The following is a 27,064-nucleotide window of genomic DNA, read 5'->3' on the forward strand; positions in this document are numbered from 1 at the left end:
ACTCATTCTGTCCTGCTCAAAACAAAAAGGTGAAAAGTTTTAGCCTTTATTTACCATTCATTTCCTTAGAAGAGAGCTCCTATGGGGTACTTGCCAAAACCATGAGGTGATCTGTGGATGGAGTTGGAAGGAAGTAGAATGTTTCCTTTGGAACTTCTATCGCTACTATGGTGGTTGTCCAGGTAGCAAATGGGTATTTGGGATCAAAGTGGTTGGACTTGGAAAATTTGAGGGGATAATGATTTATGTGGTTGTTTGCTCCATCATTTGCCATCAATGGGAAGAGCAAGATTGACCCATTTTCCCACTCACGGATTGATCACACACCCTTTGGGGTCAAGCCATTATCCCCTGTGGATTAAGGCCATGGCACATACATTGTAGACCAATGTTCTAGGTCACCACTTCTCACTGTGTGGTCCAAGTACCCCCAATGTCCCCCAAAACCCATTCATTTGATTAAAAGGTATTAAATTAGTTGTAATGCATTTTAACATCCATCCTTGAATTTATGAAGGAAGCATATCAAAACTAAATCTTAGAATGATTATATTGCCTTCTGATATTTGCATTTTTGGGTCGTCATAAAACCTAAGTGATTTTTGCTTTGACCTAGAAGTCCTCTTTGTGTGAGGAGTACATTTCTTCAAAAATTCATTAACTTCCTGATTGGATGCTTTTACAGTAAAATACCTGTGAATGTTCTTGATAGATAAGTAGGTATTAGAAAGTAAAGTAGTATAAGGCTTGCTTATCACTTAATATGATAATCAAGTACCAAGGAAAAGGAAATTATATTAAAAGATGGTATTGGTAAAAGAGGATGGATGAATGAATGTACCAAACAGAAATTGCAGCACCCATCTATCTTTTACTTAGTGAGTTGAGCAGGCTGAAAATCTTATATCTGAGTTAAGTAAAAATAAAATTCCTAGTTTGTTGAAATTAAGCATCTACTTTGCACAGTATAATAATCTATGTACTCTGGTTATAGAGATGAAGAAATAGTCCCTGTCCTCAAGGAACTTAACAGTTCTTTAAGAAGGCTGTGGTAAGGGGCGGCTAGGTGGCGCAGTGGATAAAGCACCGGCCCTGGATTCAGGAGTTCCTGAGTTCAAATCCAGCCTCAGACACTTCCTGTTCCCATGCTGGAATTTGTCTCCTGTTCATCTTCACCTCTTAAAATCCTTAACCTCTGTCATAGGAGCAGCATCTATTAGTCTGGTTTTTCCTTAAACAGCATTGAAATCACCTTCAAAACTTATTTGGTCCAAGAGACTAATGCTCAAGACGCTGTTCTAGCTAAGAACCAGTGGGTCAGGGGCTCTTCAAGACATCCGCTTGGATAAGTGCTAGGGGAGGAATCTCTGACGAGCTGATTCAGTGCTGTCTCCTACCTGAAAAACCTTTCCATCTCCTTGCTAATGAGCTTTGATTAACTCTGATCCATAAATGTTCTTATTTAATTCCAGTCCTGAATCTAAGTGAAGTGTGGCCCCAAACAGGGGCTCCTCATTTGCCACTTCCTCCCTACTTTGAAACCTTTTCTGACCCTTATTAGTTGTTAGTCTTCTCTCTTCGGATTATCTTCTATTTACTGATCTGTTTACCAGTATTTTCCAGTAGAACATAAGTTCCATAAGTGAGGACTTTTATCTTTTGATTCAAGCAACCCCACACTTATATTAAAACTGTAGATTTTATGATTATAAAGCTAGATTATTATATGACAGAAAAAGGATAGTTATTTTTAATTCTGTAGCATTTGAAATAACTTGAAAGTTCATATCTTTTCTTGGATGTGAAAACTTAATGGATCACATAAATCACAATTTAATTTTTCACATGGACCTGGCTGAAACAGTCAATTTTTTGTAGCAAAAATTTAACACTTTTCATGTTAGTAGTAAACAAGTTGATAATTCAAATGTCACAGAAGATTAGAGATAGAAGATCACCAAAAGAAAATGTAGTCCAACCTTTCCATCATTATGCCAATGAAGAAGTAAGGTGCCAAGAGATTTAAGTACTTTACCAAAAGTGACCAACCATGTCAGGATTCAAACCTGGGTCTTCTAGCTCTAAATCCATTATAATGAATATACCACTGATTGGAGCCAAATTTATGCAAAGGTGTCCCCAAAATCCTAGTGCAGTTATCAAAGCTGCTTAAAAATTTTACTAAAACTTTGAGACATCGTATAGTTTTTACTCATACATTTATATGCAGATTTATCGATAGTAAAGTATATATGTATATATATATCTTCTTAAAAATTGTTTTCCTAATAAAACATACACATTTCCCTTGATGTAGTCATGGTTATCCTGCTGACCTGAATTCACCTCCCAAAACTATTGTAGCTATAAAATTAATCTTAAAAATCTAATGCATAAAACTGTCTAAAATCTGCCCCTCATTATAACAAATTATTATGTCTATCATTATCAATAGATAGATGGTCCTCAATGTGCTACACAAGGAGGAAGAAATGACACAAAATTAGAAAACAAAGAAAACAAAGAGCAGCTGAACCAGATCTGATATACCAGGAGGCACAGTGACTTCCCCAAAGCCATAGTGAGTAGCAAGTAAGGAGAAAAGCTGGAATAGGAATTCAGGGCCTAGGACTTTCCAGAGCAACAGACTGCATCTCATCAAATAGCCACCACTCCATATGCCTGCTTTCCCTTCTCTACAAAATATTTATGAAGCTGATTTACACATATATCAAGGTCATCTTTGATGAAGGGTATGAGAAGGGAATAGACAAGCTTTTACCGAATTCTATGGCAGCCCCACATCTTGGCAGTCATACAGTTTGTCAAAAGGCGAAGAAAATATAAGATTCCACTAGTTTGTTGACAATAAAAGAAAAAGGCACTTAATTATGTAGAGCAAAATGCCACCTTCTTAAACTTTTCTCTACCAAGGTTAAAATTTGTTTGTTAAACTCATATAAGTTTCCTTCTAAGATGTACTAAAGAAATAGCGTTGTTTAATCCTCTGATTAGAAATATCATGTGAGGCAATTAATAGGAAGAGGTGCTCATGAACAGTATCTGCTAGTATCACAAAATGTACCATACAGAGTCCAAATGGAAGAAGAATTCTCAATAGATGGTAAAGTCTTCCAGATGGAAGATCTGTCTGCATAGTCAGGCAAAAAAGTCAATATGTTGGCCATGGCTGACAATGTATACCTCATTCCATTAAACCATTGGTAAACCTTTTGTTCTCAAGACCCCTTTATGTTCTTAAAAATTATCGAGAACCCTAATGAGCCTTTTTTTCCAAAATAAAATTACTGAAAAGAGTGACATTGTTTTACATATTTTTGCAAATTTTTTTTTACTATCTGGCTTACTAGAAAACTGCGGGATTCTCATCTGCTTCTACATTTGGGATATGCAGTATATGAAGGAACCCATCTTATACAGATATGCAATTGGAAAAGGGAGGAATATTTTAATAGATACAACATCTGTATTATTATAAAAACAGTTTTGACCTTGCTGACCCCTTGAGGGGTTGGTCCATGGATCACATTTTGGGAACTTCTGCTAAACTATGCTTCTGCTTAAGTCTTCTCAAGGCACAAATGAATGCTACGTTGACCAGAGTTCTGTGGTCTTAGTGTAAATTTTTCTCCTGATTCACCTTCATCAATTCATACAAATTCATTCATTTCTCTGAATTCTTTCACTGAATTGTAATTTCATTGAGAGCCCAGTGTTTTATACTTCTTTATATCGCCCTTATAGTATATTATATAATGGGCATGGCAATAGATATGTGTTGACTAACCTATATAATGTAAAGCATATTGAAATTGAAATTAAAATGTATTTTTAAAATTTTGTTTTCAATTAGGTGATCAGCTGTAAAGGTCAGCATAGTATCTCTTACACTTTGTCAAGAAATCAGACAGTAGTGGTGGAGTACACACATGATGATGATACTGATATGTTTCAGGTAAGTATAGTTTTGAAAATGGGCATTTAATGTTTTTGAGCATTTAATATGTTTTTATTTTTCTTCTCAACACTTTTCCATTTTGATGTGAAATATGAATTTCAAATTGAAGTTGATCTGTGCTCATGTCTAAAGCAGTCATAGGTAATCCAAAAACAATTTGTCTTTTCAAAATATTTGGGTTTTGAAGTAATTTTGTACGTGGTTTTGAATGTTGAAACAAAAATGAAACCATTCTATAATGGTGTGACTAAAGATAAAATTGGAAAATTGTCTATTTGTCCCCATTCTGCTTCTCTCCTAGACCTTACCTTCAGTCCACATTGGCAATAGAAATATCACCTATTACTGGCTCTGATAAAAATCGCAAGACTAAAATTTTTGATTTATATGTTTTTGGGGACAATAACTGCTTTGATTTGAGTACTTTTATTATAACTGACTGTCCTAGATATGTTTATGGCAACAAAGCACTTAACTAGAGTAGCTGACAGTAAGAATTGGAAAGCAAGCTCTGTTGCAGAGAATTTGCTTTAATATTCCTTATGCAGTATGAACTTTCAAAAATGTCCCTTTCAATCAAAGAAAGAAAAGAAAAAGAAAAAAGAAAATTAAATAATTGACTAAATAACTTTATTTCCAGTTGACATTGTCTTTTTGCAACTTCATAATAATCTTTCTTTCTTTTGGATGCTTTCAGAGATTGTATGGCAAGCAGTTTATAGGATTTAGTATCACCTTTTAAAATAGACAGCCAAAGGATTTTACTTTTCCAGAATAAAGGGGACAAGAATATATAACCATTCTCAGCATATCCTTTAAAAAAATTACTATTAAGAAGTTAATGTGAAAAAAATCGTACATTATAGGTAAATAAAAATGATAGGCTCAGAAATAGGCTGTTATGATTATAATATTTTTCTTTAATAAAATGTTATCACTATATGATATTCAGGTAGAATTCCTCATTAAATGCCTCATTTATTATCTGACATAAATTGGTCTATATTGTATTATATGGTGTAGTCACAAATTAGCCTCTTTTTTTTTTTGAGGCAATTGGAGTTGAGTATCTGAGGCAGGATTTGAACTCAGGTTCTCCTGATTCCAGGGCTGGTGCTCTATTCACTGTACCACCTGGCTGCCCCGTCCTCTTCTTTTTTCTCTTCCTTACAAATGCTGAAGGTTTTGGTGGAATTTTGGAATACTAACCCACACAATTCCACAGAAATTTATAAATAAGACCATCCTTGAATCTGTCTTGTAAGTTTACCTTTTCAAAGCCCTTTATAAAAATAGTTTTATTTCTAATCTTTCCAACTCAAGATAAACCATAGTTTATCTCCCATAATTTGTTTTATCTCAGTCACCACTTTTGTTCTAAGGAACTAATTTCTAATAATACTAAAATTAATAGTTATTACTGCTGAACATAGCTCATTCTGTGCAATAATAAACATTGTTAATGGCAGGAGAAAGCAGTCATGATGAGGTAGATGTTAAATAGCGGAGTAATACAAATTTCCATTTCTGATCCATTTAAATTATGTCATTCTAAGTGTAAGGTATATGGATTCAGGATGCTATAGAAGCAGTTATTTGTAATTTTAGGCAAAAGGTCTATTTCCATTACATTTTGTCACCTAGAGCAGATACACAACTATAATTTCACACTAGCATCATTAGATTTAGAGCTAAAGAGGAACTTTGAGGTTATACAGGCCAGCCTGCTTATTTTATGCATGAAACAGCTGAGGCTCCCATAGTTTAAGTGACTTTCCCAAGCTTAGAGTGGTAGTCAGTAGCAGAGCCAGACTCAGACCCATGTCTTCTGATAGAAATCAAGCATGCCTTGCCTCCTGGTCCATAGGATCAATCACATACTTGGCTACTTAACTCAGATTTCTTTAGGAGTTAGCCCATCTCATGTTAGCTTCTGTTTGATCTTCTTGTGCCTATCTGACATGGAATGGTAATAATATAACCATTAATTGCATCTCTTCATTTAGCAAATATATATTGAGGCTATGTGCAAGAGCATGCGACAGTCCCTGTCCTGAAGAAACTTGTGCCAATAGTAAATGTATTTATTTGGGGCAGACTGCATGAATGAAGTAAAAATTTTCTGACTATAGCTAAAAAAGGTGTTGCAAGAGGAACTTTAATTTTAACTGATTCATAGACAGTTCAAAGGTATTTCTGTCAGCTGTTACTCAGTAAGAGGAGTTGGGAGCTCTGCCAAGAGCTAAGAGTTCTTGCCTCACTGTTGCTGGAAAAGAGTGGTCTGTTTGGACACATACAAGCACAATAGCATCCCAAGTAGGCTTCAAGAAACTGTTTAAATATTATTCAGTAGTTTTAATCTGTTATTTTTACATGTTGGAAAGGTCATAGTCATGTTGGATGAAATGGGTTTGATAAATTTCTTAGCAAATTAGTTATATAATTAAGGTTTGCAAATCCTTCAAAATTATGTTTTGACTGAGAACGTATTGTTGAAGATCCCTTCTGAGAGTCAGCAGGTTTGGAGAATGTTATATTTAGCATTTACCTCAAATAGGAGCTTCAGTGCTAACTGATGAATCAACTCCCTGATGGTGCTATGCCTACAGTTCAAACAACTGACACCACAAGAAATCTACTTAAGGTGGGAGGGGTAATAGTGATAATAACCTGCCTCTCCAAAGGAGCATATTTATTTTTTAATGCACAGAAGAAAACAGAAAGGTTAAGATCAGAACATGAACCAATGGAACAGTTTTGTTACTACTCTGTTAAATTTGTGTGTGTGTAGAGATTGAGAGAGATACAAAACAAAAACATGTCAAATTTTAAGAGAACTGTGCACAAAAATGTTCACAATTTCTTATTCAAACCTCATTGTTTTTAAAAAAATTAAATATTTTTGCTTTTTTATGATTAAGTTAATTATAAAACATTTTTAAAGAAAATATTATTACTTCATTAATATTTTGCTGTTAAGATATAGACATGGATCCTCACTGCTTAGAGCTATCTATTTTAGCCAGTGCCCAATTTATGTAATTTATAAACTTATTGAGCCTTTCAAAAATCAGAAACAAAGATAAACGGTCAATAGAAAGAGTGCTTATGCCCTTCCCAGAAATGGTGTCATTAGATTCAGAAGAAGCTGCCTAGGAGAAACTGGATTTGAGGAATGTATTATGGAATAGAGAGGGGAAAATGATCATAGTCAGTATTCCATATACATTTCTTGTTTAGGTTTAGTGGTGAGATGCTCCAGGAAAAAAAAAAAAAAAGGATTGGGAGCCTTCTAATATTAGGAATATGAAACATACGGAGAAGGGACTCAAGTATAAATGAAAGGAATTTAGGAAAATTTGTCATTCTATATTCTGTCTATTTCTAATTCTATAAATCACCATTTTTTGAGGTGTCCAATGACATATGAAATAGAGAAGTTAGGAGCCCTTTAATAGAGTGGGTAGAACTGGAAGTTGGTGTTTTGGTTTTTTTAAGATCTCTTTACTACCACTTAACTAATTAGGCAACACTAAATTAGTTATATAGTATTATGGGGTGGCAACAAAGAAAACCTATAAAATCTAATCTTGCTTTATGCAATACTTGGGTTCTTTAAATTGTGTAAACATTTTTCAGGAATACAAGGCAAATTTGAATTTTGCTTTATAAGAATTCAAGATTTGATCTATTCTCACTGCATAGACCAAGCCATATACTGCTACTTAATAGTGGCAGGCATGCTAGCTGCCAACCAGACTTCGACACTGGTTATTTGTTATTCTGAAGCAGCAGCAGATTCTGCAGCAGGACCAACAATAATAGGTTAGAGGAGAAATGGGAAGGCTTTAGTAATTGTATCCTATATCTAAGTTGACTCTAATTTGGGTGGAACTTTTTTCTTTCACCTTTATAGTTTGGCTTTCATTTGAGGATTAATTTAAAATATACTGATGGAGATCACTGTTTAAAGGAATGCTGTAGCAAATTCCTTTTTATAGTATTTGAAGAATGCTTTTGTAAAGTCTAATTTGTCTGCTTTTATATATTGGGGGGGGAGAAGAGGGGTGTCCAGACCTGTGTTTTTATCAGTGTAGGAAGTTTTACAGGTTAGAAATGCCCTCCTTTCTGCTTAGTGCAGACCAGGAGCCATCCTGCCACTTTTGAAAATGTCTTGGGGCATTGAAGAGTTAAGTTACTTGCCTGTGGTCCCAAAGCCAGTATGTGTCAGAAATGGGATTTGAATTCATCCCTGGTTAGCCTTATATTCCGCAATGCTGCTGTTGGATAGTTTTCTCTGAGATCTTATTAAACATAAGGTTCTGTACCTGCGCTCTCCTTTTTTTATAGAAGCATACCCAGTGTCAGTACATTAAGGACTCACTGACAGCACTCTAGGTTCCAGTTATAGAAGCATCATCCTCATTATGGCTTCCATCTGTGGCCACATTTTGACTTAGCTTTAAAATAGTAATGTGGCATAGATTTAATACCTGAAAGAAAGGGCAGGCTCTTAACTGATGCCTGGGTTTTCCGTACTGATCAGAACAGGAATTTTGCCCTGGTAAATTAGCACACCAGGAGATTTCTCTGTGATGTCTCTGGGTAGAGTGGATTTAGATGAGAACAGAATAATAAACTTTATAAACTGTACACACAGTTGGGCAAGAACTACTTGATTCTGGTTGTTTGATCTGTTCAGAATAAATGCATGTTCTAGACTTCCAAATGCAGGTTCTACATTAAGGCATCATGGTGAACCTGAGACAGTAGGTTGGACTTAAAATTGTAAAGTATGAATCTGGCTATTGCTTGTTTGCTTTTATGCTAAAACAGACTCTCTTTAGCCACGTGGAGAAATCCTAGTGGGGTGATGATGATGATTGCTAATGGGCCATTGACAAATTTTGTCAACCTTTGCTTTCTTATATTAAGATTCATACAAGAGGGCAGCTAGGTGGCGCAGTGGATAGAGCACCGGCCCTGGAGTCAGGAGGACCTGAGTTCAAATCCGGCCTCAGACACTTGACATTTAACTAGCTGCATGACCCTGGGCAAGTCACTTAACCCTCATTGCCCTGCAAAAAAAAAAAAAAAAAAAGATTCATACAAGAGGAAATTTGGAAGGAAGTCAGGTCAGTGTTGAGTATCAGGTAATAAAGGGGGGGCCACCAGAACTCCTTTTGAGGAGGAATTGCTTCCTTTATTGTATTTTGTATCCCCCAGAACTTAGCACAGTGCCTGGCATGCAGTGACCTTTTAATAAAGTCTTGTTGATTTGATTTGTTCATTAAAGTGTCCTACTTCCTTCCTTCCTTCCCCTTCCTAGGCTTGATTTCAGGGTAAAGAGTTAAGGAAATACTTTTCATAGATATATGGTCTAGAGCAGTGAAACATTTTAAGAATTAGCTCCCTTAAAAAATTTTAAGATTTGTAACATATTACTATTGGTAACATTTTAACGCTGGCATCAATCTAACTTTCAAAAAAGGAGAGAAAAGTTGGAAGGGATGACCAACCCTTTAATTTTGCAAGTGAAGAAACTGAGGACCACAGAATTTAAGTGACTTGTCTAGTGTTACTTAGGTTATAAATAACAGGGTTGTAGGGTCCTCCTGTTGTGAATCCAGTGTTCTTTCCACTGTGTCATGCTACTTAAAAATCTATTTTAGTATAAAAATTCTGCCAGCCTAGCATTATATTGTATTTATTTAAAAGTAGAAAGAGATCATCTGATGTTTGGGGACATACGTGTTTGCATATCTGTTTATGTTTGTATGTATGTTACCTTGAAGTTGGATTTATAATTATTAAAGGTAGATTGAGGGGCAGCTAGGTGGCGCAGTAGATAAAGTGCCAGCCCTGGATTCAGGAGGACCTGAGTTCAAATCCAGTCTCAGACACTTGACACTTACTAGCTGTGTGACCCTGAGCAAGTCACTTAACCATTGCCCCATAAGAAAATAAAAATGAAAAAAGTAGGTTGAGAATCTGAGAAATGCATTGCATAGTATTACTTCAATCATTTGATGTGAACATGGTAATCAGAATAGGAACCTGATGGAAAATGAATAGTCATAAGATATATTTCATTCCTTTAAGGTGGGAAGATCAACAGAGAGCCCAATAGACTTTGTGGTAACGGACACGATTTCTGGCAGTCAAAACAGTGATGAAACCCAGATCACGCAAAGTACCATATCCAGGTTTGCCTGTAGGATTGTCTGTGATAGGAATGCACCATATACAGCACGGATTTTTGCAGCAGGATTTGACTCTTCCAAAAACATCTTTCTTGGAGTAAGTATTATTAATACCTGGGTTGCATGTGAGCAGAATCAGCCATGATTGTCATATATTACATGCAGTCATGTTAATAAAATACTTTGTTTGATACCATGTGTTACATTTTAAAGTTTTAGTTCTTTAAATAGTCAATTTGTTTTTAAAGGAAATATATAGTAATAATTTCTGCTAATACACTTTGGTCATAAAGATAGGAGAGTTTATTTCAAAAAAATGGTGAAATATTAATGAATGTGATATGAAACAGCATATGTCCCCTTGTACATAGCTAAAGTTTTCATGTAGTTCCTGTTGTACCAAAGGCATTTGTGTAAACAAGGTCTTTAGGATAGCCAGCTTTGGTTTGAAAGAAAGAATTGTGACCTGGGTCATAGGATCATAGATTTAGAACTCAAAGCATTGAAGAATTTAGTTGCCACTAACTAAAAATTTAAGCTGTCCAGTTATCCATGCCTTAGTTTTCTCTTCTGAAAAGGAGAGTTATATTTGCTGTCTTCCTACTTTGCTATCTCCCAAGATAATTATGAAGAGTGATGATTATGTCTAAAATGAAAAATATTCTAATATGAAAGTTGTGACTAGTTGGGGTTTCATTATACACTAGGCAAACCATTTGTCCACTTTGTTTTCTCTAAAGCTCAGGTTAAATTGATTTTTACAGCACATTATTGGCCATCTTAACCATAGGCATAAAATAATAACTAAACATTGAGGGGGGGGGACTTCTATAACTAGATCCCATGTACTTTTAGAGTAAAGTCTGTTTTCTTTCCCAATGGTGTGATGCATATGTTGTACAGGAAAAGGCAGCAAAGTGGAAGAATCCTGATGGACACATGGATGGACTAACAACAAATGGGGTTCTAGTCATGCATCCAAAAGGAGGATTCACAGAAGAGTCCAAACCAGGAGTATGGCGTGAAATTTCAGTTTGTGGAGATGTATATACACTGCGAGAAACAAGATCAGCTCAGCAAAGGGGAAAACTAGTGAGTTAAACTTGAAAGATGTACTATCTTATAAAAAAGTAATTACGATGAGCGTTACTTGCCATCCATGAAATTCAATATATGTGTGTATGCAGTCATTGTATGTATGTGTGTGCATGCACATGCATACGTGTGTGTGTGTGTGTGTGTGTGTGTGTGTGTGTGTGGTTTTCTTCAGTATTCCTTTAGGGCAAAGACAGTTTTTTGTCTTCATATCCTGCAACTCCTGGCGCAAGATCTTTCACATTGGCTAAGTGCTTATGCATTGAGTCAGTGGTCCTGTGGTCCTCTGTTGAGCCTGGCACATTGTAGCAATGGTTTTTAGTTTTTTAATCTAAAACTTTTTAACAACTTTAAATTTTAATCTTAAAATGGGCTGAATTATATGGTTATTGAAGGGTGGGGAGCAAAGTGGTGACAGTTCATTATTAGTGCTTCCTGTTGTTGCTGCCAATTTTTTTCATTCAGATGGTCCTGGGTTCACCCTGAGCTGTTTCCCATCAGCCAGCCTTGGTGCGGCCTCACCACTGCTCACTTCAGGCTTCTACTGAGTCAGGACTTTAATAGTAATTCATTTCTTTCTTTCTTTTTTTCTTTTCTTTTTTTTTTTTTAGTGAGGCAATTGGGGTTAAGTGACTTGCCCAGGGTCACACAGCTAGTAAGTGTTAAGTGTCTGAGGCCAGATTTGAACTCAGGTACTCCTGACTCCAGGGTCAGTGCTCTATCCACTGCGCCATCTAGCTGCCCCTTAGTAATTCATTTCTACATAAAGGCAGGAGTCAAGGCAATCCAAGCTGTTATTTAGCACCTGCAATGTGTCAGAAAGGCACAGACAGTCCCTGTCTCAGGGAGCTCCTGGTCTAGTGGAGGAGAGAGCGTGCGAATAACTAGGCACAAGGAAGCTGTCTTGGAGATAGTTTTAGAGGGAAGGCCTCAAGGTTGAGGAGGAGCAGGAAAGGCTTCTGGAAGAAAGTAGGACTGGAACTGTGACTTGAAGGAAATCAGGGAAGCCAGGAGGCAGAGATGAAGCGATAGCCAGTGAAAATGCCTGCACTTGGGAGATGGATTATGATATTCAAGGAGCAGCCAGGAGACCAGTGTTACTTGGAGATCTTTCCATGGTCCTTATCCAGAAACCACCCCATTACCCAGACCTCACTCGGGTCTCCTTCCAGTGCTGGTGTCTCCAAAAAGCTACAGTAAATAAAATTAAGAATGAATGAGTATACCCAGACACTGCTTTATTTTCAATCCCTTTTCCTTCCATGAGCTTCCCAGAACCTTCAGGGTCATTGGACTTCAGTAACATATCCACCTAAATAATTAGTTCTTTGTTTTCTATAATAGATTCTAATGTGAAGTAGCTAGTAGAAAACCAGTGTGGTGAGAGCTGTCTTGGTGAGGAAGCCACTGTGGGGGAGGTTGTTAAGAATCCTTAGGCTGCTGAGGTTGAGTGATGTTTGTACCCTTGCCTGGCTGCAGTGGAATCCTTCCTCCCTCTGACCCTTTAGCCTAGCCCCGCCCCCCTCACCCCCCGCCCCCCAGATTTTCCTGCCTCTTTTTCTTCCTTGGCCCAACTGAGCACTTTAAACACTAGAACACTGCAGATGCTTCATCTGCAAATAGTCTGGGCAGGTTCTTTAAGAAGCAGAAAGTCATTGGTGCTGCTTAGTACTTTAAGGCTTACCATAAAATGAAGAAGGGCTTTAAGAGGTTTCATCACAACTCATCTGAGGGGACAGCCTTCCTTATAGATCATAGCTAGCTGCTTTGATAAATGCCGGAGGAAAGTAGCCTTTATATATCATTTAATTTTAGAAGTTTCCTGTTGGTTTTAATTGCATTATGTGATACTTGGTATCTTATACTTTAAACCTCGTGCCTAAATTGTTGAATTTGACTAACTTAGGCCTGGCCCAGAGTGATCACTATGATGTAATGAAAATGCTAAATTATAAAATGAACTACTGAACTTGGGAGTTGGAAATCTATTGAAACAATTTTTACGGTTTAGTGCCTTTAGTTGGAAAAGTTAGTACTTCTAGACTGAATTGCTGCATTTAAAAGCTAAGACCTAGAAAATTCACAAATGAAATATTTACAACTCTTTATTTAAAACAAACCATATATCATATTGGTCTGGAATATCAATATACTGTAGTTTTTCCCTTTACACAACACATTTCATCAATATGTTATTAAAATAATTTATTCTCTATCTCTTTACCTTTCAACGGAGGTGTTTCGGAATAACTTGAATGGAAACTTTCTAGGTCTTGGTCTACAGCATGAGCATGGGGTTAGCAAGCTATTTATATTTCTTCCCCATTCTCTTCTCTTCTCCTGTCCCTAAAGCTGCCAAAAAAAGTTTCTACTAAATTTCCTTGTTCTTAAACTTTTAGCACATTTAAATGGGGGGAAGAAAAAAACCACACAAAACACAGGGGTGACACAGAAACAGGAGTGTGCCAGATAGCCTTATTCTTTATTCTTTGATTTCACCATCACAAAGAACACATGAAGGTATGCTAGTCTTTGTTTTTCAAAGGGAAAACTGGTGGCAAAAAATAACAAATGATTTTTAAGAGCGCAGAGATAAGGCAGGCAAGGGTTTTGGTTTTTTTTTTTTAATCTGGTTTCCTGCCCTCAACTTCCCATTACTATTTAGTGTAAACATCATATCATTTCTCTACAAGTGGAATTACTTGAATTCATTCCACAAATGTTATTTTTTGTTAGTATATTCTATATCATTACTGGTATATAGATACAACTTGTAGTTTTATTATGATACTAAATCTTATAGCTCTTGACTGAATAAATTAAAGTAATTTTCTAAGAAGCCCTGAAAAACTTAATAACCTTTATTTGAACCATTTTCTCTTTTTTTCTTTTTTTTTTTTGTAGGCAATGGGGGTTAAGTGACTTGCCCAGGGTCACACAGCTAGTAAGTGTCAAGTGTCTGAGGCCAGATTTGAACTCAGGTACTCCTGAATTCAGGGCCGGTGCTTTAACTACTGCACCATCTAGCTGCCCCCTATTTGAACCATTTTCAAAGATTTGCAAAAGAGGAAGAGAAGTGAAAGTTGGGCTATTTAATTTCTCAACCTTACACTGTTTAATATTAAGTTATTGAGGAGTCTGTCATCGACATCATGGTCATTAGGGATAGGAAGCCAGATATATCTTACACCATGAATTTTATATTGTTTTGTTAAAATAAATCAATGTATTTGGAACCATATGAAGATTTATTTTTTCTGCCAAGCTTTTGAATTCTTGTTATGCTGGTTACTAATATTCACCCAACTAAGACAACTATTAACAGATGGAACAGGAATACTACTATTGTACTGACAAGAAAAAACACCCTCTGAAAACAACATTTACAGTATCCTAAAGTTAGAATTCTCAGCTTTTTCTTCCCTGTAATTTACATTAATGTCTAACATCGAAATGTTAGTGTTACAGAGTAAAAGGGACCTGGTTAATAATATAGGAATCAGGTAGGCTGACCTGGATCTTCTCTAAGAGAATCCACAGAGGCTATATTGTGGATGCATAGACTTTCTTGCAGTGTTCCTTTCTATCATAAATCCTCAGGGTAGTTATTCTGCAAGTCAGAAATGAGAAGCTTCTGACTCCATTTCTGTAACTTGTTCTGCTTTGTGGCTTTGGGGTCCTCTGTATTGCTATTAATATCAGATAAAAATTAATGGTTAGGGGTTTGGTTGATGATCTCTGACATTGTTTTTCATTTGTAATCTAGCCCAGATAAATTTGCAGATTAAATGGAAAGTGATTGGTGACCTCCTAAATCCTGGCATTATTAGCTACACTTACTAAAGTGATCTGCCAAACACCCAGGATTTCTGTTTGCTCTTATACTACAGTCTGTAATGTAATATAAAACCATTCCTAGTTAATTTAATTATATGCTCTTTACTGATGAGTAGGATGTTTGCTATGTGTTGTTGCCACACAAAGCATTTAATATATTTATCACACTAAGAATGATATTAATAACACATCATCTGTGTGTTTTCAACATTACAAAAATGATAGAAGTGTGGAAGCAAGCCTGCACTTGATGAATGCAGTCCTTTGAAACATACATATAAGAAGCTACTATGAGCTTTGGGCCCACTTTAGTGAATAGTTGAATAGTTCAAATTTTGCTTTCATTTAGCTAGTTAATTTATTATATTTCTTTGTAGAAAATTCTAGCAGAAGAATATAGACATGTTTAAATCTCTTTCAAATATACTCAAATTAAGTGAATTATCTTAAAATACTTTTGTTAATTTAGTCCAAATTTTATGTATAAGACATGTATATTTTAGTTTCCTCCTTTACCCTATAATCTGAAATCACTGTTGTCTTATGCAGTTATAAATACAGGATCCTGATATCAAAGCTTTTATCCATTATTTGCCTGGCCAAAAGAAAAAAAAAACAGAAAGAAATTTTGAACTATGGAGAATTGCTGAGGTTTTATCTTTTCTTAGAAAAATATTGCCTACTACATGTATTCTTCCTTAATGTAAAAATCATGTTTCCTTTACAGATACTGACAGTGGGCATAAAACCACTTTTGTATGGGAGGGGGACACTGTTTTACATGAATTTGTACATGAATGTTTTACATGAGTTTGCTTTTGTTCTCTTAAATATATATTGGCTCTCCTTAACTACATTAAGAGAGGGAAAGTGTCCAGAATGAGAATGGCTGTAATGCCACTGTGCTTTACCTGGTCATATCACATCTAGACTAGTGTGCTCTGTTCTTGGTGCTATGTTTTTAGAAAAGGCATGACATGCCTTGACATGACAATCTAAAATTGTGGTTCAGTCCTTAGGGTGCAGTGGCAAAGCAGATGGTAATACATCTTTGTCACTGTCTTTCCCATTGATAATATCTTATCGAACCATTTGGCAATGCCAGAGAATTTGGTGGTAAGAGCTTTCCCTTCTAGTCTTCAGTAGCTGAGGCAAGTGAGGAACTGGGAGCAGCAGCCCTTGCAGACATTGTTGCCAGGTTGCCTCTCAGCTGGATGCAAGGCCAGGGTTGGGGAAGAGCCTGCTGTTCCCAGTGCTCTTGGACTTCACCTGCCAGACAGTGACAGTTGGTCAGCAGTTGATGTTGATAGTGGCTGAGAGGGCAGGCCCCTTCTCCAGCTGTTACTCCCTTCAGTGACAGCTGCAGGAGATGTCAGGAGTGTTAGGAGGCCTGATTCCATGTTGTTCCTTCGAAATCCATCTCAAGTCTCATCTTCTTTAAAAAGACTTTAAAGCTGTCATCCCACCAAGTAATTTGTTTCTTCTTCAACTTGGTTCTTGTTCTTATTCTTCTAGCATTTTTACTAAGTCAGCAAACATTTATTAAACACCAAGTGTCAGGCACTTTGCTAAGTGACAGGGATATGAAGAAAGGCAAAAACAGTCCTTGCACTCAAGGAGCTCACAGTCCAGTGTGGGGGGATGACACAGAGATTACTGTGTACATAGAAATAAAATTGGAGGTAGTCTCAGAGGAAAGGCACGTTCTGTTTGTACTTATGTTGCTCTGTAAATATGACCTTTACTTTCTTTTGTGTATAAGCATCTTGAGGATTAAAACCATGTTTGTGCTTTTGATAGACCACTATCATTGGTTCAGACCGTTATCTCCTTGTGCCTGGACTGTTGACTAGAACTGCCTCAACTTGATTTCTTGCAGTGTTATCTTGTATACCATCACTATATCCTAAAAGTATCATGTTATTTCAGTCTCGTGTTCAAAAATCTTCAATTATTCCCTAGTAAATAAACCCCGGTCCCATCCTTACCACCACCATTCCTTTTACTTGCCCAGTGAAATCATGTAAAAGAGGTTAGAGTGGTGAATTCAGGACCATTAAAACTGGATAATATATGACTGCTCATTACCTAACTGCAGATCACCTAACTGGGACTTAGCATTTGACATGGGTAGAAGTGGCCTCTCCTTTATCTCAATAGAAAAATGTGTCTGGTCAACAGGGCAAGGAGCGGTGCCTTGCTTGGAAGATGAGACATCTCCCAAGTATGAAGGGTGCTAATTTTGAGTGGATGGGCCTTTTTATGCCCATAAGTGAACAGGGAGTCATTACCAGAATCTACTAGGAAGCTGTGGTAGGGGAAGCCCACCTTGATTCAGAAACCACTGGACCAATTGAGTCCTGAGGTCAGCTTTGTCTTCTTTGGGCCCAAGTTGTAGAGGAAGGGGGAAATCGAATGTTAGTGGTCCTGTCATCTACCACCTCATTGTTGCAAAATCCTAAGGATCTTCTTGGGGACCTTCCACTGTTTCAATGATTTAAAAACTTTTCCTGGATAATCTTCCTAGCATAGATAGTACTAATGCAAAGGAAGATGACCTAGCCTTACCAGATCTAAAACTATATTATAATGCAGCAATCATCAAAACTATTTGTTTCTGGCTAAGAAATAGAGTGGATCACCTATTAGATTGGCTAATATGACAAAAAAGGAAAATGATAAATATTGGAGATATGGGAAAATTAGAGTACTAAATGCATCACTGGTGGAATTGTAAACTGATCCAACCATCCTGGAGAACAATTTGGAACTATGTCCGAAGGGCTATAAAACTGCATAGTGACAAATTGCTGTAATCTCTTTGCTAATATTTTATTTAACATTTTTTCATCAATATTCATTAGGGAAATTGGTCTATAATTTTCTGTTTTGGCTCTTCCTATTTTGGACATATGACATTTGAGATGCCTATGGGACATTCATTTCAAGATGTTCATAAAGCATTTGGTGACACAGGACCAGAGCTCAGGAGAGACACTAGCACAGAATATACAGACAGCTCTAGCTATCATTGCATTGAGATGATAATTGAACCCATGAAAACTGATGAGATCACCCATGAAGAGAACAAAGAGAAAAAAAGAGAGGAGGGCCCAGGACATAACCTTTTGGGAACCCACAGTAATGGTTGTGACATGATTGGAGAGGAGCAGAGGAAAATGAGGAACAATCAAACACATAGGAAAACCAAGAGAAAGCAGTTGTGGAAGTCCAAAGAGGAGACAGTATTTAGGATGAGATGGTCAACATTGCTACGTGCTGTAGGGAAGTCAAGAAAGATAAGAATTGAGAATAGACCATTAGATCTGGCAACTTTGGACAGAACAGCAGATCAGTTATATGTTGACATTGGAAGCCAGATCATGGAGCATTTAGAAGAGGGTCAGTAGAAGTAGTGGCACCATGTATACATAACTTTTTCAAGGTGTTTAGCTGAGAAGGAGATAGAAGTCTATTGCTGTCAGGCAAGGGAGAATCTAATGATAGTTTTTTAAGGATGGGGAAACATGGCAGCCAGCAAGGAAGCATAGCAGGACTCCTTTATTTTTCCCTCCTGTAGCACTTATCACTACTGCTTTTTATTGTGTGTATTTTTATATCTGTCAGCTCCCCTACTAACTCTTAAGTGCCTTAAAGAGAGGAAGCCATGTCTTATTCAGCTTTGTACCCCAAACAGAACCTTGGGCGATGTCTTATGCATAACAGATGCACAGTAAAATTTGTTGCTCAAGTGAATAAATAAATGTTGGTTACCTGATGATTTCTGGTATTGCCTCTCACTTATCTAAATTTGTGCTTCAGGCCAGCATAATAAGGTCAGCCAAAATATGGATGGGTTTGTTTTTGGGTTATCTCCAAAATGAAAATTATTGATGAATAGATGTATATAAAAATAAGATTTTTATTTAGAATCCTTTGAAGGAAGGGCAGAAAATAAATTGGAAATGTATGTTTGTAGGGATCCTACAGAAACTGTCTGAACTATTGTTTGATTGAAATAAGTATGACCCCTCACCTTCTGTTGTCAAATCTTGTTTCTCACTTCACAGCATCTCTCATATATGTCCCCTTCTCTCCACCTTAGTACAAGCCCTTTATTGCCTCAGTCTTGGAGTACTGCAATAGTTTTTTTTTTTCTTAATGGTATGTTATTTTTTCCCAATTACATGTAAAGATAGTTTTCAACATTCATTTTTGTAAGATTTTGAGTTCCAAATTTTTCTCCCTCCTTCCCTTCCCTCCCCTGTTCCCAAGACAGCAAGCAATCTGACATAAGTTATAGACATACAATCAGGTTAAACATATTTTGTAAACACACAGGAAGATATATTTGTAAACATAAACATTAGTCATGTTGTGAAAGAAGAACCAACAAAAGGGAAAAATCACAAGAAAGAAAAAAACAAAAAAAGTGAAAAAAGTATGCTTTAGTTTGCATTCAGACTCCATAGATATTTTTCTGCATGTGGAGAGCATTTTCTATCGTGAGTCTTTTGGAATTGTCTTGTATTGCTGAGAAGAGCCAAGTCTATCACAGTTGATCATCACACAATGTTGCTGTTACTCTGTACAATATTCTCCTGGTTCTGCTCACTTGACTCAGCATCAGTTCATGTAAGTCTTTCCAGGTTTCTCTGAAATCTGCCTGCTCATCATTTTCTTATAGTACAATAGTATTCCATTATATTCATATATCACAATTTGTTCAGCCACTCCCCAATTGACGAGCATTACTACAATTTCCAGTTCTTTGCCAAAACAAAAATATAAGCTATAAATATTTTTGTACAAGTGGGTCCTTTTCCCTTTTTTATGATCTCTTTGGGATACAGACCTAGTAGTGGTAATCCTGGAATAGGTTAGGCACATAAAACACAGTAGTAAATGAATATAGCAATCTACTGTCTGACAAACCCAAAGACTCCAGCTTCTAGGATAAGAACTCACTATCTGACAAAAAGCTGTTGGGAAAACTGGAAAACAGTCTGGCAGAAACTAGGCATAGACCAACATCTTACAAAATGTACAAAATGGGTACACGATTTAGACATAAAAGGTGATACCATAGGCAAATTAGGAGAGGAAGGAATAGTTTGCCTGTCAAATCTGTGGAGAAGGGAAGAATTTATGACCAAACAGGGGATAGAGAACATTATAAAATGCAAAATGGATCATTTTGATTACATTATATTTAAAAGGTTTTGCATAAACAAAAACAATGCAACCAAGATTAGAAGGAAAGCAGAAAGCTGGGAAACGATTTTTATAGCCAGTGTTTCTGATAAAGGCCTCATATATAGAGAACTGAATCAAATTTTTAAAAATACAAGTCATTCCCAGTTGAGAAATCGTGAAAGGATATGAGCAGGTAATTTTCAGATGAAGAAATTAAAGCTATGTATAGTCACATGAAAAAATGTTCTCAATCACTATTGAATAGAGAAATGCAAATTAAAACAACCCTGAGGTACCACCTCAGTTCCTGGTTTAGATATCAGCACCATATTTGTGTCATAAAAGGAATTTGGGTAGGACTCCTTCTTCGCCTATTTTTCCATATAGTTTATATAGTATATTGGAATTAATTGTTCTTTAATTGTTTGGTAGAATTCACTTGTAAATCTTTCTGGCCCTGGAGATTTTTTCTTAGGGAATTCAATGAGGGCTTGTTTGATTTCTTTTTCTAAAATGGACTTATTTAAGTATTTAAGTATTTTATTTCCTCTTCTTTTAATCTGGGCAGTTTACATTTTTGTAAATATTCATCCATTTCATTTAGATTGTCAAATTTAGGGGGCAGATAGGTGGTGCAGTGGGTAAAGCACTGGCCCTGGATTCAGGAGGACCTGAGTTCAAATCCAGCCTCAGACACTTGACACTTACTAGCTGTGTGACCCTGGGCAAGTCACTTAACCCTCATTGCCCCACCCCCCAAAAAAGTGGATTGTCAAATTTTTATTGGCATACAGTTGGGCAAAATAGCTCCTAGTTATTGCTTTAATTTTGCACATGTTACCCCTGCCTCCTTTCTCTCCCCCTGTCAGCTGCCAGAGGGAATTTCCCAAAGAGCATCTCTGAACATGTCACCTCCCTTCTTGACTCAGTGTAGTCTGGTGGGTCCCTTTTACTTCCAGGATCAAATATAAAACCCTCAGTTTTGACATTTAAAGCCCTTTACCACCCAGCCCTTTCCTATGTTTCAGTCTTAGACTTCTCTCCCCTCGATGAACTCTGATCTAGCTCCTTTGGCTTATTTGCTGTTCCTTGAACACAACACTCAGTCTCCCGACTTTGTACCTTTTTACTGGCCATTGTCCATGTCAGAAATGTTCTCCTTCCACACATCTAAACCATGGCTTTCCTGGCTTTCTTCAAGATTCCGCTTTAATCCCCAGTTTTGCAAGAGCCTTTTCCCAATCCCTTCTCACGCTCCCTCCCCCTCTCATGCTTTCCCTTTGAGACTGATTACCTTCCACTTCCACTGTACATGTTTGTCTTCCCCATTACAACATTAGCTATTTGAAGACAGGGGCTTGTTTTTTACCTTTATTTGTACTAAGCTTAATGCCTGGCACGTGGTAAGTGACTGACTCTATCCATTGTTAGGAAATTTCCTTTCTAATGAATTACAAACTGTCTCATTATGTAAGGGAAAAAAATTCTAAAGAGATTTGTTCTTCACTGAAGTTTCATCTGCTTTACTTCCAAAAGTAATTTCCCCCCCTTTGTTTTCAGTAAGAAGAATGTTAGAGTTTTGCTTTTAAAATTCTACCACCAACAATATTTTGTACTTTTTTCTTCTTTTCATCTTTATAGGTTGAAAATGAGACCAACGTCCTACAAGATGGTTCCCTCATTGATCTGTGTGGAGCAACCCTTCTGTGGAGAACGGCTGACGGTCTCTTTCATACTCCAACCCAAAAGCACATTGAAGCTCTACGGCAAGAGATCAATGCAGCCAGACCACAGTGCCCTGTTGGACTGAACACATTGGCATTTCCCAGCATCAACCAGAAAGATGTGGTAGAAGAGAAGCAGCCTTGGGCATACCTCAGCTGTGGTCACGTGCATGGGTATCACAACTGGGGACACCGAAGTGATACTGAAGCCAATGAGAGGGAGTGCCCAATGTGCAGAACTGTTGGGCCTTACGTGCCTCTTTGGCTCGGGTGTGAGGCAGGATTTTATGTTGATGCTGGCCCCCCGACTCATGCTTTTACCCCTTGTGGACATGTGTGTTCAGAGAAGTCTGCAAAGTACTGGTCCCTGATTCCACTGCCCCATGGCACCCATGCATTTCATGCTGCCTGCCCTTTTTGTGCCACGCAGCTGGTTGGGGAACAGAACTTTGTAAAATTAATTTTCCAAGGTCCAGTTGACTGATGCTATCTACAATAATATCACTTTAACAAGTTACTGTGAAGATTTTGCCACTAACTGTAGATTTTACTTTGTTTTGTTTTTTTATTACTGTTAAAGGGGTTTAGGGGGGAGTGCTAATAGAGATTTGAAAAACCAGGGTTACAGTGGTGACAGATACCTGGAACTTGACAAATATCAGTGATGTCACATTTGTAACAGCTGCATATTCATCGAAATTTATTTGATAAGTATATTTGTTATATGTGTCCGTGATTGAATTTTAAAATGTTATATTTTATTTTAATCTTGAGGGTTTTTTTTAACAGTTTTTTTTCCTTGTAAAATTTGACAGATCTCCAAATAATATTTTTTTTCACTATTAGGCGTTTAACCAAAAGGTTTTTGGGGTTTTTTAAATTATTAATTTGCAACCATCAGTATTTAGGATTATAGAGTTAGAGCTGTAAGGGACCTTAGATGCCGTCTACTCCAACTTGCTTACTTCACAGAAGAGAGAACTGAGGCACAAAGTTAAGTGTCTTGCCCAAGTCATACAGGTAGTTAGCAACAGAGGCAAAGTTTGAACCCAGTGCTTCAAGACTCCAAAAGCCCATGACACTCTTTCCACAGTACTGTGTTGCTTTGTCTATAGATGTTAACTCGAGTTTTTCCTAACCACAAGAACGTTATCTACATCAGAGTGACCTGAACCAGATTAAAATGTAATTGGAAAATATTTAACAAAAAAAATTAAAACACAATAGGAGGTAGATAATACAGATGGTTTTTTAAGTCATTATGTGTCCTTCAGGGATTATGTATGGTTTAGTGGCCCCTGCTTCTATTTGAAACTGATGATCTATGTGATGTTATGAAATGAAAATGTGACACTAAGCAGTTAACACAAAGAATTGTTTTGCTATTGGAAACTTTGTGACCTATTTTTTATTGTGTGAAGTTGAGAAAAAAGATTCAGATATTGTAATGACTTTTTAAATTTGATTTTCTGAATTTAATTGCTTTATGCACATTTGTAGAATAACTTTTGACATTATAAACAAAGAATTTTCCACAACCTTTTGGTCTGAATTTTAAAGCCTGTCCCTGCTATACACCTTGCATGCCTAGGACTGTTTGATTAAAATGTAGCATCTCTCAGAATTCATTAGCTTAGAGTTATTGCAGGAGGAGAGATTGTGTGGGTACTATAATACCAAATTTATGCACATACTGAATCATTTATTGAGTCTGAAAAGTGATTACAGATTACTTATTTTTTTGTAAGCCCACTTGCATGTTTTTTGGACTTGGATGTATCCAACATTCTATGAACGGAGAGCTCACCTCATACTGTAATGAAACAGTAGATTTTGTTTACTCTACTTCACACCATCTGTCACCTTCTGTTGCAGCTTGAGGAACACTGTAAGTTTTGAAAATGTTTGCAAATCAAACTAAATTTAAATATGATCATTTGATATACACAACACCCAATGGTGCTTTTACAGAGATAATTTGAAATGTCTGATTTTAAGACAGCAAATAAGTGTTTACTGAGGAATAATTAAATTAGAATTTCTTATGAGCTCCAACATCCCATTCAGTTGGCTTTATTTAATTCTGAATAACAATTTTATGATAACTCTGCTAACAAGTACAGAGACTATCAGTCTATCCAGGATGAAAATGTTCATTTGGGAGAATATTAATAGCTATCTGAAAGGAAATGAAAATCTACTGAATGAACAATATTTTAAACTATAACTTCTATTAAACTGACCATTGGAGATTTTTATGCTACACATGAGACCTTTGTATAGACATATAATTTATATAACTTTAATATATTGTGTATATATCTATAAATATATACTTGATTGGCCTGTTGATATTTTGGCTGTAAATTGTTTTATAGTTAATCTCTAAGCCTAGCATTTTTAATTCCCTTTACTCTTGGGTGATGAGATGCGTGAGTTTTGTTTGCTGCTGTTTTTAATATTCTTCTTATATAAAGTGTCAGCTTGTCAATTTAAAATAGCTTCACTTTTCCATACACTTTGTGGTTTGGGGTGGGGAGTTTTAGCTTCAAAACACCACAAACCTCCCATGGCATTCTTCTTAGTGATCCCTTTCTGTACATCTTGCTCATCTCTGCCTGAAGACTAAAAACAGAACCAATTGGATATGCCTAAAATAATAGTACGAGTGCCTTTTTATTCTGCAAGAGGTTTTTGTGACCTTGGATCTGTTTCCAAGTCCTTCCACCAGCATTGTGGGTCTTTCAGGATGGGCTCTGTTTTCTCAGCTCTTCACTGTTTCATGGTTTGGGAAATGAGGATTAGCAATGTACGTCCTTCCACTTACTGCACAGTCTACAGACTAATTGACTTACTAGTCTTTCAGCCAGAGGGGGCAGATTTTTCTTTTCTTAGAGAAGTTTGTCCAGAGAACCCTTAAGTTTATTAAGGTTCACTGTCCCAAGGGCAGTCCTCCAAACTAAAAAGCATAGCAGAGCCTAGCAAACTCATGGACTAACCTGAAAAATCCCCTTACTTTTTTTTTCCAAAGCTTTTCCCGATAAGTATTAAATATTTGGAGATTTCATTCTTGATGGGTGGGGCCGGGATGTTAGGTTTACAGAGTCGGGTCACTCTTTGGTCACGTTTTCCTTGTATCCAGATGTGCTGCTACCTCTTGCCTTCTCCCTTTTCAGAGCTGCCCTCTACACTTAGAAGCAGAATGAGGAAGTCCATTAAAAAGAGAAATATTTTTATGCTGAAGTGTTTTACTCTCAGTGATAGAAATGTTTGCCTTTATATTTTTGTTTGATGTTTAATTTTCTCATTTTTTTAAAGTAACTTAGTTGGTAAGTGAAAAGAAATCATATTGCCCACTAGCCAAAGAAGAAGAAAATAAGATAAAAAATTGTATCCAAGAAGCAGCTTGTGTAAATTCAGAATGGAAAGATTTATTCTGTCTTCACCTACTGTCAGGGAAGGGATAATGATTACTGTCCAATCCCTCTTCCTGATAAGTTATAGAAAGAGTCTCTTAGACACAGCCCTGATTTATATAGTGATTCCCTCTGATGAAGAGGATGGTATATACTATTTCAAAAGGCAGCAATAATGTATTTCATAGAAAATATTCCTTTTCTTCCAGTTGTTTTTTTATCAGTTTATGACTGAAAAAAAGATTGAGTAGATGAAGTACTACTGCTCTGAGTGTATTTTTAGAGATTATTTTTATTAATCTCTGCTTTCCCTGTCATGTATACTACACTTCAATGAGCAAGCATTTATTAAGCAACTATAATGTGCCAGGCATTGTGCTGGATAAATAAAGATTTTTTAAAATGAAACAATCCTTGTTCTCAAGGAATTTGGGTATAACTTTTTTTTAAAAGAGGACTAAAGGCTCCGCTAAGGAGTCAGTAGTAAGCTTTTCATTTCCTCAATTGTTCCAAAATAATTGAAAGCTTTTAGTTTCCTAGAGTAGTATGTGTTTATCATCACTTAGTTTTAATTCATAACTTAAGGTACCACAGTGCCTATGGGTAACCTCATAAAAGAGTTGCTTCTTGTAGAATTTCTTGGGGAAAAGAAAGGAGAAAGCCATTAAAAATGCTAGACTCTGTTAAGGGAGACTAATGAATTTGGATGCAAAAATAGGCCAGCAGTTGGTCATGAAAATAATTACAGCAGGTTTTTATTTCTGTGTCTTTAGAGATACATAACTTCTTGAAGTTACTTTATACTATTATTAGGAAGCCAAGGAATTGTTTTTTCCCTAAAGCTAAAAGTATTGGTAAGGGGAATGTTTAGGGAATGGCTCTATGAATCGGGATCAGTGATTTGCTGCTAAAAGTGAATCACTGGTCTCTTATTATACTGTTATTCCTTCAAATCCAAGTTAAAGATGTGATGTAGCTCTGGGATCTTTTAAAGGTCTATACAGATTCTTGACATATGGAAACAAAAGGAAACTTTTTATCTAAATTTTATTTACCAAGACTTAAACTCTCTGAAATGAGTTTTGTATGAAGAAGTTAGTATCTCTAGAGTGTGAGAAGGGAGAAACAATTTTTTTCCTACTACTAAACAAAAATTGTTGTGAGTAAAGATGTCTTTATCTGAAAGGAAATGGCAGGAAGCAAAGGGAATTAAGTGATGATGTTTGCCATATACAGTATTACTAACTGTTAAATTTCTGGAAATATTTGTAAAGAAAATATCTTTTATAAACCATGTCAAGTTGAAAACTTTATTTCTTCACTGTTGTGTACCTGTGGAAGTACAAGCCATTTTACAGGGGGGAGAAAAAACAAAAACTTCAGAACTATTAAACTGTTATTTCAATATGTTCGTGACTCCTTATTCCCAGGCTACAGATCATTTTAATCATGCATATCAGTTTGTACAAAAAGTTGTATAAAATATGCTTGATTTCTGCATTTGGCATCTATCTACATTCATCCTAAACAGTTTAGATTATTTTTTTTATCTTCTACATAAAATGTAGAACAGTTTGTTTAAGTCTGGTCTCTCTGAAGTTTCCCTTAATTCTT

At 36.5% G+C, this 27,064-nt stretch overlaps 1 protein-coding gene across 1 annotated transcript in view; it reads left to right on the plus strand.

The window, feature by feature from the left end:
• Positions 1–26,855, plus strand: part of PELI2 (pellino E3 ubiquitin protein ligase family member 2) — a 112,794-nt gene extending 85,939 nt beyond the window's left edge. The window contains exons 3-6 of the mRNA XM_043987774.1: positions 3,875–3,976; positions 10,082–10,279; positions 11,086–11,274; positions 21,952–26,855. Coding sequence (XP_043843709.1) covers positions 3,875–3,976; positions 10,082–10,279; positions 11,086–11,274; positions 21,952–22,518 — 1,056 coding nt within the window. The 3' untranslated portion in view covers positions 22,519–26,855. The remainder of the gene's footprint in view (positions 1–3,874; positions 3,977–10,081; positions 10,280–11,085; positions 11,275–21,951) is intronic.
• Positions 26,856–27,064: the final 209 nt, after the last annotated feature.

Source organism: Dromiciops gliroides, chromosome 2 (assembly GCF_019393635.1).
Source record: "Dromiciops gliroides isolate mDroGli1 chromosome 2, mDroGli1.pri, whole genome shotgun sequence".
NCBI classification, from domain to species: domain Eukaryota; kingdom Metazoa; phylum Chordata; class Mammalia; order Microbiotheria; family Microbiotheriidae; genus Dromiciops; species Dromiciops gliroides.